This window comes from Dipodascopsis tothii, assembly GCF_038497935.1.
Source record: "Dipodascopsis tothii strain CBS 759.85 unplaced genomic scaffold V1510scaffold_36, whole genome shotgun sequence".
NCBI classification, from domain to species: Eukaryota; Fungi; Ascomycota; class Lipomycetes; order Lipomycetales; family Lipomycetaceae; genus Neoaidaea; species Neoaidaea tothii.
The window spans coordinates 109,210-122,911 of record NW_027118020.1 but is presented as its reverse complement, the minus strand read 5'-3'; the positions used below and the strand labels follow the sequence as shown (position 1 = coordinate 122,911).

At 64.6% G+C, this 13,702-nt stretch overlaps 7 protein-coding genes and 1 non-coding gene across 8 annotated transcripts; 4 read left to right on the top strand and 4 right to left on the bottom strand.

Annotated features, from left to right (window-relative positions):
* Nucleotides 1-593: 593 nt before the first annotated feature.
* V1510DRAFT_t243 lies at nucleotides 594-675 on the bottom strand. The gene has a single exon. It is a non-coding gene; the product is annotated as a tRNA-Ser (tRNA).
* Nucleotides 676-790: 115 nt separating this feature from the next.
* V1510DRAFT_404858 (uncharacterized protein) lies at nucleotides 791-1,811 on the top strand (the record flags this gene model as incomplete). The annotated part of the gene is made up of 2 exons (XM_066932288.1): nucleotides 791-1,767; nucleotides 1,799-1,811. 2 exons carry the CDS (start codon nucleotides 791-793, stop codon nucleotides 1,809-1,811), a joined length of 990 nt encoding a protein of 329 aa, XP_066787035.1.
* V1510DRAFT_422490 (Prenylcysteine lyase-domain-containing protein) lies at nucleotides 1,796-3,704 on the bottom strand. The gene is made up of 2 exons (XM_066934795.1): nucleotides 2,667-3,704; nucleotides 1,796-2,635 (listed from the first exon to the last, which is right to left on the bottom strand). The coding sequence occupies exons 1-2, from the start codon at nucleotides 3,519-3,521 to the stop codon at nucleotides 1,868-1,870; spliced, it is 1,623 nt and encodes a 540-aa protein (XP_066787034.1). The 5' UTR covers nucleotides 3,522-3,704; the 3' UTR covers nucleotides 1,796-1,867.
* Nucleotides 3,651-4,895, top strand: V1510DRAFT_422488 (uncharacterized protein). The gene is made up of 2 exons (XM_066934794.1): nucleotides 3,651-3,924; nucleotides 4,081-4,895. The coding sequence occupies exons 1-2, from the start codon at nucleotides 3,679-3,681 to the stop codon at nucleotides 4,831-4,833; spliced, it is 999 nt and encodes a 332-aa protein (XP_066787033.1). The 5' UTR covers nucleotides 3,651-3,678; the 3' UTR covers nucleotides 4,834-4,895.
* V1510DRAFT_422485 (uncharacterized protein) lies at nucleotides 4,831-6,025 on the bottom strand. The gene is made up of 3 exons (XM_066934793.1): nucleotides 5,376-6,025; nucleotides 5,251-5,343; nucleotides 4,831-5,215 (listed from the first exon to the last, which is right to left on the bottom strand). The coding sequence occupies exons 1-3, from the start codon at nucleotides 5,618-5,620 to the stop codon at nucleotides 4,999-5,001; spliced, it is 555 nt and encodes a 184-aa protein (XP_066787032.1). The 5' UTR covers nucleotides 5,621-6,025; the 3' UTR covers nucleotides 4,831-4,998.
* A 1,778-nt stretch (nucleotides 6,026-7,803) lies between these two features.
* On the bottom strand, nucleotides 7,804-9,182 carry V1510DRAFT_248627 (uncharacterized protein). Its single transcript, XM_066930577.1, has 2 exons — nucleotides 8,734-9,182; nucleotides 7,804-8,664 (listed from the first exon to the last, which is right to left on the bottom strand). Exons 1-2 carry the CDS (start codon nucleotides 8,738-8,740, stop codon nucleotides 7,931-7,933), a joined length of 741 nt encoding a protein of 246 aa, XP_066787031.1. The 5' UTR covers nucleotides 8,741-9,182; the 3' UTR covers nucleotides 7,804-7,930.
* Nucleotides 9,183-9,682: 500 nt separating this feature from the next.
* Nucleotides 9,683-10,852, top strand: V1510DRAFT_369707 (uncharacterized protein; the record flags this gene model as incomplete). The annotated part of the gene is made up of 2 exons (XM_066931401.1): nucleotides 9,683-9,813; nucleotides 10,201-10,852. The coding sequence occupies 2 exons, from the start codon at nucleotides 9,683-9,685 to the stop codon at nucleotides 10,850-10,852; spliced, it is 783 nt and encodes a 260-aa protein (XP_066787030.1).
* Nucleotides 10,853-12,005: 1,153 nt separating this feature from the next.
* V1510DRAFT_422473 (L-Aspartase-like protein) lies at nucleotides 12,006-13,701 on the top strand. Its single transcript, XM_066934792.1, has 2 exons — nucleotides 12,006-12,148; nucleotides 12,299-13,701. Exons 1-2 carry the CDS (start codon nucleotides 12,100-12,102, stop codon nucleotides 13,645-13,647), a joined length of 1,398 nt encoding a protein of 465 aa, XP_066787029.1. The 5' UTR covers nucleotides 12,006-12,099; the 3' UTR covers nucleotides 13,648-13,701.
* The last annotated feature ends 1 nt before the right edge of the window (nucleotide 13,702 follows it).

The window sequence follows — 13,702 nt, the reverse complement described above, 5'->3', positions numbered from 1 at the left end:
CGCCGCCGGAGGCTCGTTGCACCGCCACTGGCGAGCCTCCGGCGGCGACTCCGTCGAGGGTGCGCCCTGCGGGCGGCCTGCGGCTATGCGCCACAGCGGCTATATGGCCTGCCCGAAGGGCAGCCACCCTCGACGGAGTCGCCGCCGGAGGCTCCTTGCACTGCCACTGGCAAGCCTCCGGCGGCGACTCCGTCGAGGGTGCGCCCTGCGGGCGGCCTGCGGCTATGCGCCACAGCGGCATGCTCTGCCCGAAGGGCAGCCACCCTCGACGGAGTCGCCGCCGGAGGCTCGTTGCACCGCCACCGGCGACTCCGTCAGGGGTAGCTGTCCGCCGGCATCCATATAGCCACATATAGCCGCCGCCCATGTGCCTCGACAGAACCCGCCCGCGGCACGCTGTACCGCGTGGGCCTGCTGTGTCGCGTGTGGCAGACGATGAGTCGTGTGGCAGACCATATAGCCGCATGTAGCCGCCAAGCGCTCTCGCGGGACAAACAGGGAGCGTAGACAGACAGACCGGGCCGACACGGCACGCCTACGCTGCAGCCGCACGTCGCAGCCGCAGCCGCAGCCGCAGCCGCACGCAGCAAAAACGACGCCGGCAGGACTCGAACCTGCGCTCCCAGAGGGAAAGAGATTTCTAATCTCTCGCCTTAACCGCTCGGCCACAGCGCCAGTGTTTACCCGACTTCTATTTATGACACTCAGGGGTCAGCTGGACTGCACCGCCCGCGTACAGCCCACGAGCAGGCATAAAGAGCGGCAGCCGACGCAGCCGGCCGCAGCAACCATGGAGCCGCTGCCCGAGAGCCTGAGGTACCACATCCTCAAGAACGGCGACACGGATCTGTACCTGGCCACGAACCCGAACGAGAAGCACTTTGACGACCCGGTCGGGCCGAGCTACTATGTGCAGATCCGGCCCGGCCCCGAGACCGAAGCGGCGGACGGCGCGGGCAGGGCGGACGCGCGGGCGCCGAGCCTGCCAGCGCACGCCGGCTTTGAGATGACGCTGCTCGTGCACCGGTACGACGCGATCCCGGATGCCGAGCTGGAGCCGACGAGCACGAACCGGGCCGGCCCGGCGAGCCCGGTCAAGGGCCCGCCCAGTCCCACCAAGGGCCCGGCAAGCCCGGCCAAGAGCCGGCCGCTGCCGCCGCTGCCGACGGACGGCGTGCCGGTGTCGCCACTGCGCGAGCGGCTGTCCACGGACGAGCTGACGCCGGCGGACCAGGCCGCGCTGCGGTCGTACGTCGAGAACTCGCTCGTGCCGGTCATGCGCATCAAATGCGCGCCGGGCGCGACCGTGATCGAGCTCACGGTGGTCGAGCAGGTCGCCGCCGGCGGCGATCTGGTCGAGAAAGACGTCTGGCACGGCCAGATCACGGTCTCGGAGCTGTGGCGCAACTCCAACGGGTGGAAGTCGGTCTTCCACGTGCTCGATCCGTTCGACGAAGAGTGGTTCGTCACCGGCAAGGGCACGGCCTCGCGGCTGCAGGACATCCGCGGCGGCGTGATCTCGGCCATGGAGAAGAAGATCGTGTCGGGGGCCAAGCTCGGCTGGCTGACGCTGCAGTCGCGGGCGCTGCTCATGCTCGACGTCTCGATCGCCGTCCACACGGCCGTCTACGCGTTCTGGACGTACTGCCTCGGCCGGCACGTGCACGGGCTACGCATGCCCACCCGCGCGGACACGGACGTCTCGCAGGAGTCGATCCTGCCGTCGCCGGTGGCGTCCGCGCGCACGCGCGCCACGCGCAAGATCGTGTCGACGATCGCCCGCAAGACCAACGAGAAGAGGAACAGCGTGATGGATTTCTACCAGAAGGAAAAGCTCAAGCAAAAGGAGCGCCGGCTGCTGCAGTAGCTACGGCACGACCATGGCGGTCGTGTTGTAGCCGTCGGCGATGAGCGCGGCCACGTTGGCGCCCGCGAGGCTCGACGTCTCCATGGTGCTGATGAACTGCTCCATGCCGTTGAGGTACCACAGGCCGGGCTCGAGCGCAAACGGCGTGAACTCGGTCGCCACGGCCAGGCTCGGGTACGCCTCCCAGACCTTCTGGTGGGTCCACGTCACGTTCGCGCCGGGCTCGAGCAGCAGCTCCAGGTACCGCCGGGTGAGCCGCACGAGCGAGAAGATCTTGTACACGTACTCGTCGCGCTCGGCGATGTACCGCACGACCGAGATCGAGTTGAACAGCGGCGGCATGTCCCGGCGGTTGGCCGGCAGCGTCGTCAGCACGACCGTGGGCACGTCGCCGGACGTGCGGAAGTACTTGCGGCTCAGCGGCTTGTCGGTCGCGACCAGCGTGACGTGCACGCTCATGTACGGCGGCGTGCGCACGTCCGCGCCGATGCCGCCGATGCCGGTCTGGCCGAGCGGCGCGGCCACGATCACGTGGTCGTACTCCTCGGCGCGCGCTCCGAGAACTCCCGACGTCGACACGCGCCAGCCGCGCGCCGTGCGGCGCACCGAGTGCACGTGAGTGCTCAGCCGCACGTCCGCCCGCGCGTACCCCAGCATCGCCTCAAAGATCTGCCAGTTGCCGCCCTCGATCTGGAAGCCCGAGTCCGCCATCAGGCACACCATGCCCTCGAGCGCGTGGATGCCGCCCACGTTCTGCGCGTAGTTGACCTGCCGTCAGCGCCGCCGCCGCCGCACATACCCGTGTCGCCGCCTGAATAAACTCTTCGGTGAACTTGGACCCGACGCCGTGCGCGTCCATGTACGCCCGCGTGTACTCGCCGGTCGCGTTGACCAGCCCCGTCCGCGCAGCGAACTCGGTCAGGTCGAACGGGAAGTCCTCCTTGTACAGCCGCAGGAACTTGCCCACGGCGGCCTTGGTCACCAGCTTGGCCCGCACGATCGACGCGCCGTAGCGCCACAGCATCTTCGGCACCGTCGTCCACATGCTCCCCGTGAGCGTGTACAGGATCTCGTGGCCGTCCCACAGGCCCATTGTCGGCGCCGGCTCCTCGTCGACGCTCTGCGGCTTGCCCCGGCCCAGCGCCGTCGTCTGCACCGTCAGGCCCAGGTCCTCTGCCGCCGCCATCAGGTTGTAGTTTTCCTTCACAAAGATGCTTGCCCCCAGCTCGACCGGCCACCGCGCGTCCCCGTGCACGTCCACCGTCGTGCTCCGGCCGCCGACGTACTCGTTGCGCTCGTACACCGTGATGTTGAATGCCGTGAAGTTGGTGAACTTTTGCAGGTAGTACGCCGCAGACGCGCCGCCAGCGCCCGCGCCGATGATCGCGATCCTGCCCACGGGCACCTGCGGCACCGTCACCGCGGGCTGGTGCTTCTGCAGCGCGTGCGCCGGCCCGCTCTCGTCTCTGTGCTCAGGGTCGTACTTGATCACGTACTGGCCGGCCAGCACCGCCGTCGACGCGAGCGCGGCTACCAACGCGCGTAGAACAATCATCCTGGGCTGGGTTTGCGATGCACACCAGGAAAACGGCCTGGGGTAGGTCTGTGACAGATGGCTTGGCTGATAAGCATGCGAGATTGGCCGTTTCGTCATCGGCCGCAGACGGCGTCGCTAAAGCCGTTGGGAATTGGGAATATCGTGAATTGCCCGAATAGGAAAAAGTTCAAGGCACGTGGCTGCGCCGTGACGCTCCGCACCTTCGAGAAAAATTGCACGCCCACGGCATCGACGGCGCTGCTACTGTGACAGCATGACCGAAGACCGCAGACGCTCGCCTGCGCGAAGCGAGCCAAGCGAGCGCGCCCGCCGCCGCAGCCGATCGCCGGATCGGCGCGACGGCGGCCGGCACGCGCACGCCCGCAGAGACGCCGACGATGGCCGCAGGCACGACGACGCCGGCCGCAGGCACGACGACGACGGCCGTAGGAACGACGACGGCGGTCACCGACAGAGCAGCAGCAGCGATCGCCGCGCGAGCGGCCACGACCGGCACGCCCGCGACCGGCGCGACCGGAGCGACCGGAGCGACCGACACGGTCATCGCAGCCATCGCAGCCACGGCAGCCACAGCCCCGAGCGGCGCGCGCGCCACGGCGAGCGCGGCGACCGGCACAGCGACCGGCACAGTGACAGACACGGCCGACACAGCGAGCGCGACCGGCCGCATGCGGACCGTGGACACAACGCGGACCCGGTCCGGCCCCGCGCGGACACGGTCCGGACGCACGACCGAGACACCGCTCCGGACCCAGACGCGGTCTGTGATCCGACCCGTGACTCTGTGACCGAGCCGCACGCCAAGGACGCCTCCGGCCGGACCAGCGGCGCGGAATCTGCCGCCGCCCAGTTCCTCGACGGTCTTGGCGCCGCGCCCGCGGCCGACGCCGACACCAGCTCGGACGAATCTGACATCGTGGGCCCGTTGCCTCCGCCGGGCCTGATGCGGCCGGCAGACCCCGCACAGGCCGACGCCGACGACGCCACGTTCGACGCTGCCATGGCCCGCCGCGTCCGCAAGCAGCAGCTAGCCGAACAGGAGGCGCGCGCGATCGACACGCTCGAGAACCTGACCCGGGCCGGTCCCGAGCGTTCGGTCACGCGCGCCCAGGAGGCGCGCAAGCTGCAGAACGACTACCGCCGCCAGCAGGCCGTCGAGCGGGGGGACACCATGGACGCCATCGACGACGACGAGCTCTTCGGCGGCCAGTCTGCCCAGCTCGACACCAACGTCGCGCCCAAGGTACTGTCCAAGCAGGCCGAGCGCGAGGCCCAGCGCCGCCAGCGCCGCGAGGAGCGCTTCAAGGAGCAGGACGCTGCCCGCCGTGAGCGCTGGGAGAAACTACAGGAGCGCGAGAAGCGCACGGTCGAGATGCTCAAGGCGCTCGCGCGCGAGCGTTTCGGCTAGTTTGTATGATAGTCTATTGGCACCGCAGTGTCCTCAGTCCAACCCCAGCATTAAACAAAAAATCCAGTCGTGAATGGCGGCGGGCGACCGGCGTCGCACCTTGCCGCCCCGCTACGCACCGAGGCGCGGCCTCGGTCGCGGTCTCGGTCGCGGTTATGGTACATTTTACTCCGAGTCGACCCAGTCCGACGCCAGTCTGCCGATGAACGGCAGCTCGAGCCGGTCAAGGCTGTCGGCGCCACGGTACGCCTTGAACGCCAGAAACAGCGCCATGATGACGTAGATGCCAAAAATGACCCACGACAGGAACGTCGAGAACGACAGAATAATGAAGATGATGATGATCGGCGCAAACAGGAGCGACGCCTGCCACGCATGGAAGCTGCTTGTAAGTCACTGCGACCGGCGCGCACCTACCGGATGTAGTCGCTCTTGGTCTCGAAGATGAGCATGAACACCGAGCCGACGGGCGGCAGCGACACGTACGTCAGCGCGGCCGACCAGTCCAGTCTAACGTCAGCAGGCACGCTATTCGCACTTACCTGAACGGCAGCGACGTCTCGTACTGGTTCAGCGGGTACTCAGTTCCGTCGTTGACCGGCGACGACGAGTAGCCCGTCGGGTAGACGTCCTCCGGTGGCGCCGCAGTGTACATCGGCGGCGGCGGCTGCTGCGGCGGCGACGGCGGGACGCTGGCCTTGCGCACAGGCGGCGGCACGTACGACGCAGCACCGTTCATCGGGCGCGACACCGACGGCTCCTCACTCTGGTAGGGCGCGAAATCCATCGAGACGGGCGGGGACAAAGCTTGCAAGCGAACTGCAGACGACGGTATGCGCGGACTAGTGGCTAGCTCACGTCTTCAATGCTGAACGAAGCTACCGGAGCTTGTAGGGACGACCGGCCGAGAGATGCCTGTCGAGACTGAGCGCGAAGGGTGGAAATGGCGGCGACAGAGGGTCCGACGAGAGTTGGAGAACGGTGTGGTGCCGCTGGGTCTTTGATAATCGACAGTCTAGATACCGAGCTGTGGCGGTGCAGTTGGGTGCGGCCGCTGTTCTGGAGCGCAACATCGCCCAATGAAGCTACGTGTGCGGCTGGTGTCTGTCTGTCCGCAGCTCGTGGCGGTGCTCCCGCCGGGCGGTGCCTGTCTTAGGCGCGGCTACGGCCGCGCGCGTGGCTGGCCGTGCCGTCGGTGGCTGCATGCGTGCGGGGCGGTGCGTGGCTGGGGCGAGCGGAGAAGGCCGTGCGCGCCGCCGGGCCCGTCTGGGCGACAACGATGTGTCAGCGCGGTGGGACCGCGCCGCACGCAGTGCGGCGTTCCCAAGGGGGGCCAGGGGGCGCTGGAGCGCCGCACGCGGTGCGGCTGCTCGCCCGCACTCTCGCCCACCCGCCGCAGGCTCGCGCGGCGCAGCTAGCGCAGACTCAGTCTCGCCTGGTCTGCAGATGCGCGGCCAGTGGGCCCCCGACCCCCCTGCGTCGCGTGCAGACTCCTGCCAGGCACGCCCGTTGCGCGTTGCTCGGCGGCCACCGCCAGGAGGTATCCGGCTCGCATGGAGCCCTTACACCGACCAACCAGACCGCGTCGACAGCAATCTTCGCCGGCGGACTGGCCAACGGCGACCCCTGCGCTCCCCGTCTCGGCTGACGGCGAGTACGGCCGCAGGCTAGACTGCGCTAGCCTGCGCTGAGATGCTAGCCAGGCCGGAGCCGAGCGTAAGAGGCCGGCACGCTGGTGTAGGCAATTTCGGCGCACGAACCGGCCTGCTAGCTCGGCGACCCGAAAGCTGGGCCAGGTCTAGTATCTGGGCGGACGAGCAATCGGGCTCGCGCCGGGCCTGCGGCGCTGCCGGCTACCGGAACAGATCCCTGAGTAGCTGGGCCAAGAGCGCCGAGCCCAATTTCCGGTCCGGCTGGCTACTACGGCCGCGCCGGCATCTGCGAGCAAACTTCGGCGCGGGCGCAGAATCCGACGGTCTGGGCTGACTAGACAGTCTGGGCCTCGCGGACCCTGACAACGCCGTAGGACGCGCGCGGCGGCCGGTAATGACATCGAGTTGAGCTACAGCCGGCTAGCGGCGGACGCGCAGCTTATTTCGGCGCACGCTGGTTGGCTGCACAAACCTCCGCCGGACGATTCCCAGTGAAGTAATGCGCACTTGCGTGGGCAGAATTAGACGGCCGGCAAACAGACTCTAGCTAGCCGCAGCCTATTTTCCGACGTCAAACTCTATGCGAGCTCTCGCGTGAACGGCCGCGTGTGCCGACACGCGCAGGAGACGCGGCTGCGGGCTGCGCGAGCCGCCGGCTTGGTCGGCGCGAGTGTCTGGTGCGACACGGCCCAGATGGCCGGCGCAGATCGGAGCAGTCGTGACGGCCAGTCTCGGGAGGACTGCGCGATGCGTACGTCTGCAGGTGGATACAGCATCAAACAGTCTCATGCGCAAGCGTGCATGCATGTGCGTTGGCGCAAACCATCTTGCAGGACCCGACATGAATGTGTCCGGAGCGGGTCCGCGCGGCGGGACCGCCGGATTACGGACGGACGGACTCGGCGGCGGCTGAAGCTGAGGCGCCGCCAGCTCGGTACGCGTACCCACCGTGGTGGGCGGCTGGGCGTAGGCAGCGGGGCGGGCAGCGGAGCGAGCTGCGGCTGCGGTCGCGCGCGCGGCCGCACCGTCCAGCGCCGCGCGATACTACTTGATCGCACGGTCTGGCCCCTCTCTCAGGGCCTCTTGCAGATCTGTGACGAGCTGCAGTCTCCCCGCGATTGGCGGTCTCATGGCCGCGGCAACTACGGCGACTACAGAGACTACGACACTGCGACGGCAAGCCGAGTAGCATCGGCCCGGCGCTAGGTCGGCAAGGCTAGTGCCTCCCATCGGCGACGCTGCCAAACCATGGGCGAGGTAATGTTAAACAGGGGCGCTGTGGAGCGCCAGTAGGCAGGCGAATGGGCCGATCTGGTGCGACCTACAGCCTGCATGCGCAGGCGTACTGCGCGGCCAGACGCATGCACATGCACCTTAGGCATGATCTAGCTACAGATGGTGAAGCAGTCTCTGCCCGTACGGAAGTCGTAAAATAGAGTTTTGCTCTAACTTTTAAAGTAAGGAACGTAGAACACTACATGGACAAGTAGTACGAGCCCGCATAAGTCCAGGCCGGAAACCCAATTGTCGTTGGCGGGCTGCTGCCCACAAAGTCCCACGAGGCCGTGTCCGGCGGTCGGGGGGGAGGCGGGCAGAGGGGGCTTCGCCGCGACGCCGTGTAAGCTGCGCGTCAATGCGGCTCTCTTGCGGCTCCTGGCGTACGCTGCCGCTGCGACAGCCGCTACACAGCCGCGGCAGCGTCGGCGGCGCGGACCGCGTGAGCGCGTCGTAGCAACAACGGCCGCAATGACAGGCAACGCCGAGCAGACTCCCGCGGCGGCCGCGGCTGCCCGGCAACAAACAACCCCCGTTCGCCGAGCGGCCGCCGCCCCACAGCCCCAGACACGCTTGCGGCACCCCTGCTCCCCACGATCGCCCCGCTGCTTGCCCACAGCGTCCGCCCTACTGTCAGCTATCGGACCGCGGCGTTGCCACACCCGGCCGCTTTGGGGCGCCGTCTGGCGTCCGGGCCTCTCTCGCAAAGGTAAACGCAACGTTGCAGCGACGTCGTCACGGCAAACTCTATGCCCAATGTGTCGTCGTGTGACTACTGCAGACGGCGGAGAGGCTAAGGGCCAGCTACTGTCGGCCAGGAAGCCGCTAGCTATGCGTGTTCTAGCCGGCGAGCCGATCCGACGGCTAGCCGTAGTCATTGAACCTCCAGCCTGGCCGGCTAACGCTGTGGCATGTTAACGAAAACTGTCCGAAGTACGAGCGCAGACAGGCTAGCGCCCTGCTCAAACCTCACCCAACATGCCTGTTCGGGAAATCCGAACAGTGCCGGCACCTCCTGGGACCGCTCCTGCCGGTCGTCACCGCTCTTGCTGCGGTACCGCGGTCCACCGCGCCACGATCACCGCGATCGCCGACTCAAAGGCACGTAGACCCTGCCATCGGTAGCACCGGCCTACACGACGTCGCCGTGTCGTGCCCCGCGGCGCCACCCTGCCGGGTAAGGTGCCCAGCTGCGCTAATGCACACTGCGCGCCACACACGCTAGCCGTCATTGGCGCAGCGCAAATAATAAATTTTGTAAGTGTTTGTGCCGCAAGTGTCGTGCGGCGCAGCGTTTAGGTCCTCAATCCACTAGTGTTGGGTTTAATTTCCATACTAGGCAAGCTCTATAATTTCCTGCTCATACTTACGGCTAATATTATCTTTTCAAGTTCCCTATTCCGCATCTGCACGCTGCATCCAGATTCGCTTTGTGATTTCGCACTACGTCCCAAACCTGATATGTGCATTTCCACTTTCCTTCCAGACGCCGTCACCCAGGATCTCGCCCAAGTAAAACAAGTATTTATTATTTGTGCGTCCTCCTATTTCGTGTCTCTTGGAAGTGCCCTGGCGTGTATGCAAGCCTGTGCAAAGCAGAAGCTCAGCATTTGAATATAATATAACCGTACCGGGCCACACAGGACTGGGAAGTGTGCGGCCCAAAGCAGAAATAGCCTGCGAAAGCGAAAGTGTGCGGATTAAACGAAGGCAACGAAACAGCAGATTCGAAGCTTTGGGATATCCGCCGACGGCAATTATATAACACCTGTCATCCTCAACCGCGAAACCCAGCGCTCTTTCCAGGCTTGCCAGATCCGCCGGCTGCCTACGACCTGACCTGGAGATCAAGCGTGCGTACACGCTCAGATATTGCGCCTGATCCGCCCGCCGACGAACTCGGCCCCGCCGCCTCGATGATCATGCCGGCACCCATTGATATTTCTTACCAGCGGCCACAGCACCGCTTCCGCCGTGAATCGGTGGCGCACTCCCAGGGAATGGGAGGTGTCTCGTGGGGCGGTGTTTCCGTTGGTTCGTGGCTCAAAGACGAGTAAGTGCTCTTGCCGGAAGTACCGGCTGCGGGGACCCGGAGCTCTGGCGGTGGCGATCGGCGGGAATAGCTTCCCCTGGTCATGCGCCTGACAGTTCCGCGGCCCCGCGGCTACGGATGTCATGTGGAGAAGTCGCGTCGGCCCCCTGTCGGGGGTCTCCGGTGATTACCGGTGACGCCGGGTGGCAACCTGGACCGTGCTCCGAAATAGGTGACTGAGCCGGTTTGATCGAACAACCGATCTCTGGCTCGGCCTCCTCGGAGGTGGCCTGCTCCGCCCGGCTAACCCGGCGCTCTCGGGTGGCGAGAACTCCCCACAGCCGCGTCGCGCATACGCCACCCACGACGCGGTTCGCTTGGACTGAGCATTTGCTAACGAACTTGCAGAGTTATGATGAGCAATTCTCCTTTTGTCGTCGGCTCGACCATGAACATGTCGCCCTCAATTCACTCGGGGTCGTACCTGACCAAGCTTGAGGCCAACTTTTGCAAAGACTACAATTGCTGTGGAGAGCAGCTGCCGACGCTGCATGACCTTCTGCAGCATTACGAGGAGGCGCACATCTCGCCCTCGCCGCCGGCGGAGCCTATCTTCAACGCCACGGCGTCGCGGCCGGTCCAGGTCTTTGAGGCGGTTTCGACCAACGAGGTCTTCCTCTCGCCTGAGCCGTCTGAGGCTGGCACGCCCATGATGATGGACGAGGAGGAGGACGAGATGTGCATCGACGATCCGGCCCGTCACCTCTACGTGATGGACTCTATGGGCGACGACAAGCCGTTCAAGTGCCCGGTCATTGGCTGCGACAAGGCGTATAAAAATCAGAACGGCCTTAAGTACCATCGCCAGCATGGTCACCAGAACCAGATCCTGCACCAAAACGACGACGGCACCTACACGGTTATCTCGCCCGATAGCGAGTTTGCCTACCCGGACTATCCCGGTCTCGAGAAGGACAAGCCGTATCGATGCGAAGTCTGTGGCAAGCGCTACAAGAACCTCAACGGGCTCAAGTATCACCGCGGCCACTCGACCCACTAAGCTGCATGCGCCTGTCCGGTCTCGGCAGGCACACCTCCCGACTTCGTCGTCAGCATATTTGCGAAACCAAAAAGCTACCGCATCGCCTATCTAATGAATACCTTGAGGCGCCCTCTCTCTGGCTACCGCCGGCCCGGTTTGCCGGTGGCAGCACTTCGCTGTCTCTACGACCGTTTGTTGCTCTTGCCGTTTTGCCTTACGTGTTTATGTATTTTTGTTTTCTTGATATATGGTGTACTTGTATTGTGCTTTGGGTTCTTCTATTCGTCTGATCAATGCATACCGGGCCTTCAGTTGGATGCGCACGAGCAACGAGCATACCGCCCAGCTGATCTTTTGGTATATTTTGGCTCTCTTCTGGTTACTTTTGGATGCGGGAAGAGGCGCGCGGCCGGTCCGCTGGTCGCGCGCCATGCATACACGATCTCCTCTTACTCTACTCTTTCTTCAATCGGATTATGTACGGGTTATAAAAGCAATCTGGGTTTCGTAGATTTTTACTGTTTTGCTTAATCCTCCTCTCGTTTGTACGCAAAAATGTGTTTAGTAGTGAGTAATAAGATATATGATGTTCCAAATTTCTGCGGTCCGCTGCAGCTGGGCCCACAGTAGGCCGGTAGCTGCGGGTTGTCTGGCCGTGCCAACGGGCGCTTTCGGTTGTGCGTAGGCCCGCGGTCCAACCGTTGCCGTCATGCCTTCCTTCCTGGTGGATTGCTAACCCACGACGTCACGCCACGGTGACCGATTACGGATACCCGTTTATCCTGATCAACGCGTTCCTGATGCTTCAATAAGGCTATCCCCACATCATCCCAGCCGATCCAGCGGTACGTAAATTTCCGTTCTCATCGCCAGGGACCCTGACTATACTGTCTGGGGCTACTCGGCAACGGAACCGAGGGGACCTGCGATCGCCACACCCATTCCGGAAATCACGTGATATGGACTGCTGGCCGCATCTCTATCTGCGGCCGTGCATGAGCGCTTGGACACGGTCAGCGGTAGCAGGACGACGCCAGCTGCGGCAGCCCAGATCAGGGCGGCGAAGGGGTACGCGGAGCGCACGTGACTAAACGCGCAGTCACGTGAATATAGTGCGACACGTGACACACGATAAGTGAGTCACATGATGTCACGTGCACTACGCCCTCCTGAAAATTTTCGACGGCGCCCTCGCAGACCCTACGAACCACACCGGACTTGAACGCTATTGACCAGCGTGCCGCACGGATATTCGCAGAAACACAATGTCTGAGGAAAACAAGCTCAAGTCCCTCTGGGGCGGCCGTTTCACCGGTAAGTGAGCGCAATTGCGCGGACAACGGCCGGCGGCGCGGCTTGTGGCCTGCACAATCGCGGTCAGCTGCCAGACCGTGCCGCGGGTGCCGTGTGCCATTGGCGTGCCGGCGACCGCCAGGGTGTTCCCAGATCCGTGCTGACCGGCAGGCTCGCTCGACCCGCTGATGGCGCTCTACAACGCGTCGTTCCCGTACGACCAGAAGATGTACCAGGCCGACATCGAGGGCACGCGTGTCTACACGGCCGCGCTGGCCAAGCTCGGCCTGCTGACGTCGGACGAGCTCACTAAGATTCACAGCGGCCTGGCTGACATCCTGGCCGAGTGGGACGCCGGTCAATTCAAGGCCAGTCCTGATGACGAGGACATCCACACGGCCAACGAGCGCCGGCTGAGTGAGCTTATCGGCAAGGAGGTTGCCGGCAAGGTGCACACGGGCCGCAGCCGCAACGACCAGGTTGCGACGGACATGCGTCTGTACGTGTACGAGCAGCTCACCCAGATTCGCGACATCCTCAAGGAGCTGCTGTCGGTGTTTGTGTCCCGGGCCGAGGTTGAGATCGACGTGCTTATGCCCGGATACACGCACCTGCAGCGCGCCCAGCCCATCCGCTGGTCGCACTGGCTGCTGTCATACGCGACGTACCTGTCGAACGACCTGCAGCGTCTGGAGCAGCTGATGGAGCGTGTCAACATGTCGCCGCTCGGCGCCGGCGCGCTGGCCGGCCACCCGTACGGCATCGACCGCGAGTACATCGCCAAGGAGCTGCACTTTGGCGGCGTCATCCCGAACTCGCTGACGGCGGTGTCCGACCGCGACTTCGTGGTCGAGGTCATGTTCTGGGGCTCGCTGTTCATGAACCACATCTCGCGTTTCTCGGAGGACATGATCATCTACTCGACCGCCGAGTTCGGGTTCATCTCGCTGGCGGACGCGTACTCGACGGGCTCGTCGCTCATGCCCCAGAAGAAGAACGCGGACTCGCTCGAGCTGCTGCGCGGCAAGTCCGGTCGCGTGTTCGGCTCGATGGCCGGCTTCATGATGACGCTCAAGTCGCTGCCGTCGACGTACAACAAGGACCTGCAGGAGGACAAGGAGCCGCTGTTTGACGTGCTGACGACCGTGTCGCACTCGATCTCGATTGCGACGGGCGTGCTGTCGACGCTGTCGGTGAACAAGGAGAAGATGTACGCGGCGCTGACGCCCGACATGCTGGCGACCGACCTGGCGGACTACCTGGTGCGCAAGGGCGTGCCGTTCCGCGAGACACACCACATTTCGGGCGCGGCCGTCAAGCTGGCCGAGGTGAAGGGCCTGTCGGGCATTGACAAGCTGTCGCTGGCCGAGCTGCAGTCGGTGGACGCGCGCTTCGGCGAGGACGTCATGGCCGAGGTGTTTGACTTCGAGAAGTCGGTCGAGCGCCGGACGGCCATCGGCGGCACGGCCAAGGTTGCCGTGATCGACCAGATTGAGCGCCTGCGCAAGAAGCTGGCGTAGGTGCAAGGTTGCTGTTGTGTGCTGTAGTATGCCGTTAATACAAGTTTGCAAGTAT

What these genes read in the sequence shown, in the direction of transcription:
- V1510DRAFT_422485 (XM_066934793.1), bottom strand. Translation starts at nt 5,620, where the DNA reads ATGGATTTCGCGCCCTACCAGAGTGAGGAGCCGTCGGTGTCGCGCCCG. An exon ending in GAGACGTCGCTGCCGTTCAG is followed by an intron (nt 5,344 to 5,375) that starts GTAAGTGCGAAT and finishes TGCTGACGTTAG; the next exon opens with ACTGGACTGGTCGGCCGCGC. An exon ending in ACCAAGAGCGACTACATCCG is followed by an intron (nt 5,216 to 5,250) that starts GTAGGTGCGCGC and finishes ACTTACAAGCAG; the next exon opens with CTTCCATGCGTGGCAGGCGT.
- V1510DRAFT_422488 (XM_066934794.1), top strand. Translation starts at nt 3,679, where the DNA reads ATGACCGAAGACCGCAGACGCTCGCCTGCGCGAAGCGAGCCAAGCGAG. An exon ending in GCGGCCACGACCGGCACGCC is followed by an intron (nt 3,925 to 4,080) that starts CGCGACCGGCGC and finishes CGACACAGCGAG; the next exon opens with CGCGACCGGCCGCATGCGGA.
- V1510DRAFT_422490 (XM_066934795.1), bottom strand. Translation starts at nt 3,521, where the DNA reads ATGACGAAACGGCCAATCTCGCATGCTTATCAGCCAAGCCATCTGTCA. An exon ending in TTATTCAGGCGGCGACACGG is followed by an intron (nt 2,636 to 2,666) that starts GTATGTGCGGCG and finishes CGCTGACGGCAG; the next exon opens with GTCAACTACGCGCAGAACGT.
- V1510DRAFT_422473 (XM_066934792.1), top strand. Translation starts at nt 12,100, where the DNA reads ATGTCTGAGGAAAACAAGCTCAAGTCCCTCTGGGGCGGCCGTTTCACC. An exon ending in CTGGGGCGGCCGTTTCACCG is followed by an intron (nt 12,149 to 12,298) that starts GTAAGTGAGCGC and finishes GCTGACCGGCAG; the next exon opens with GCTCGCTCGACCCGCTGATG.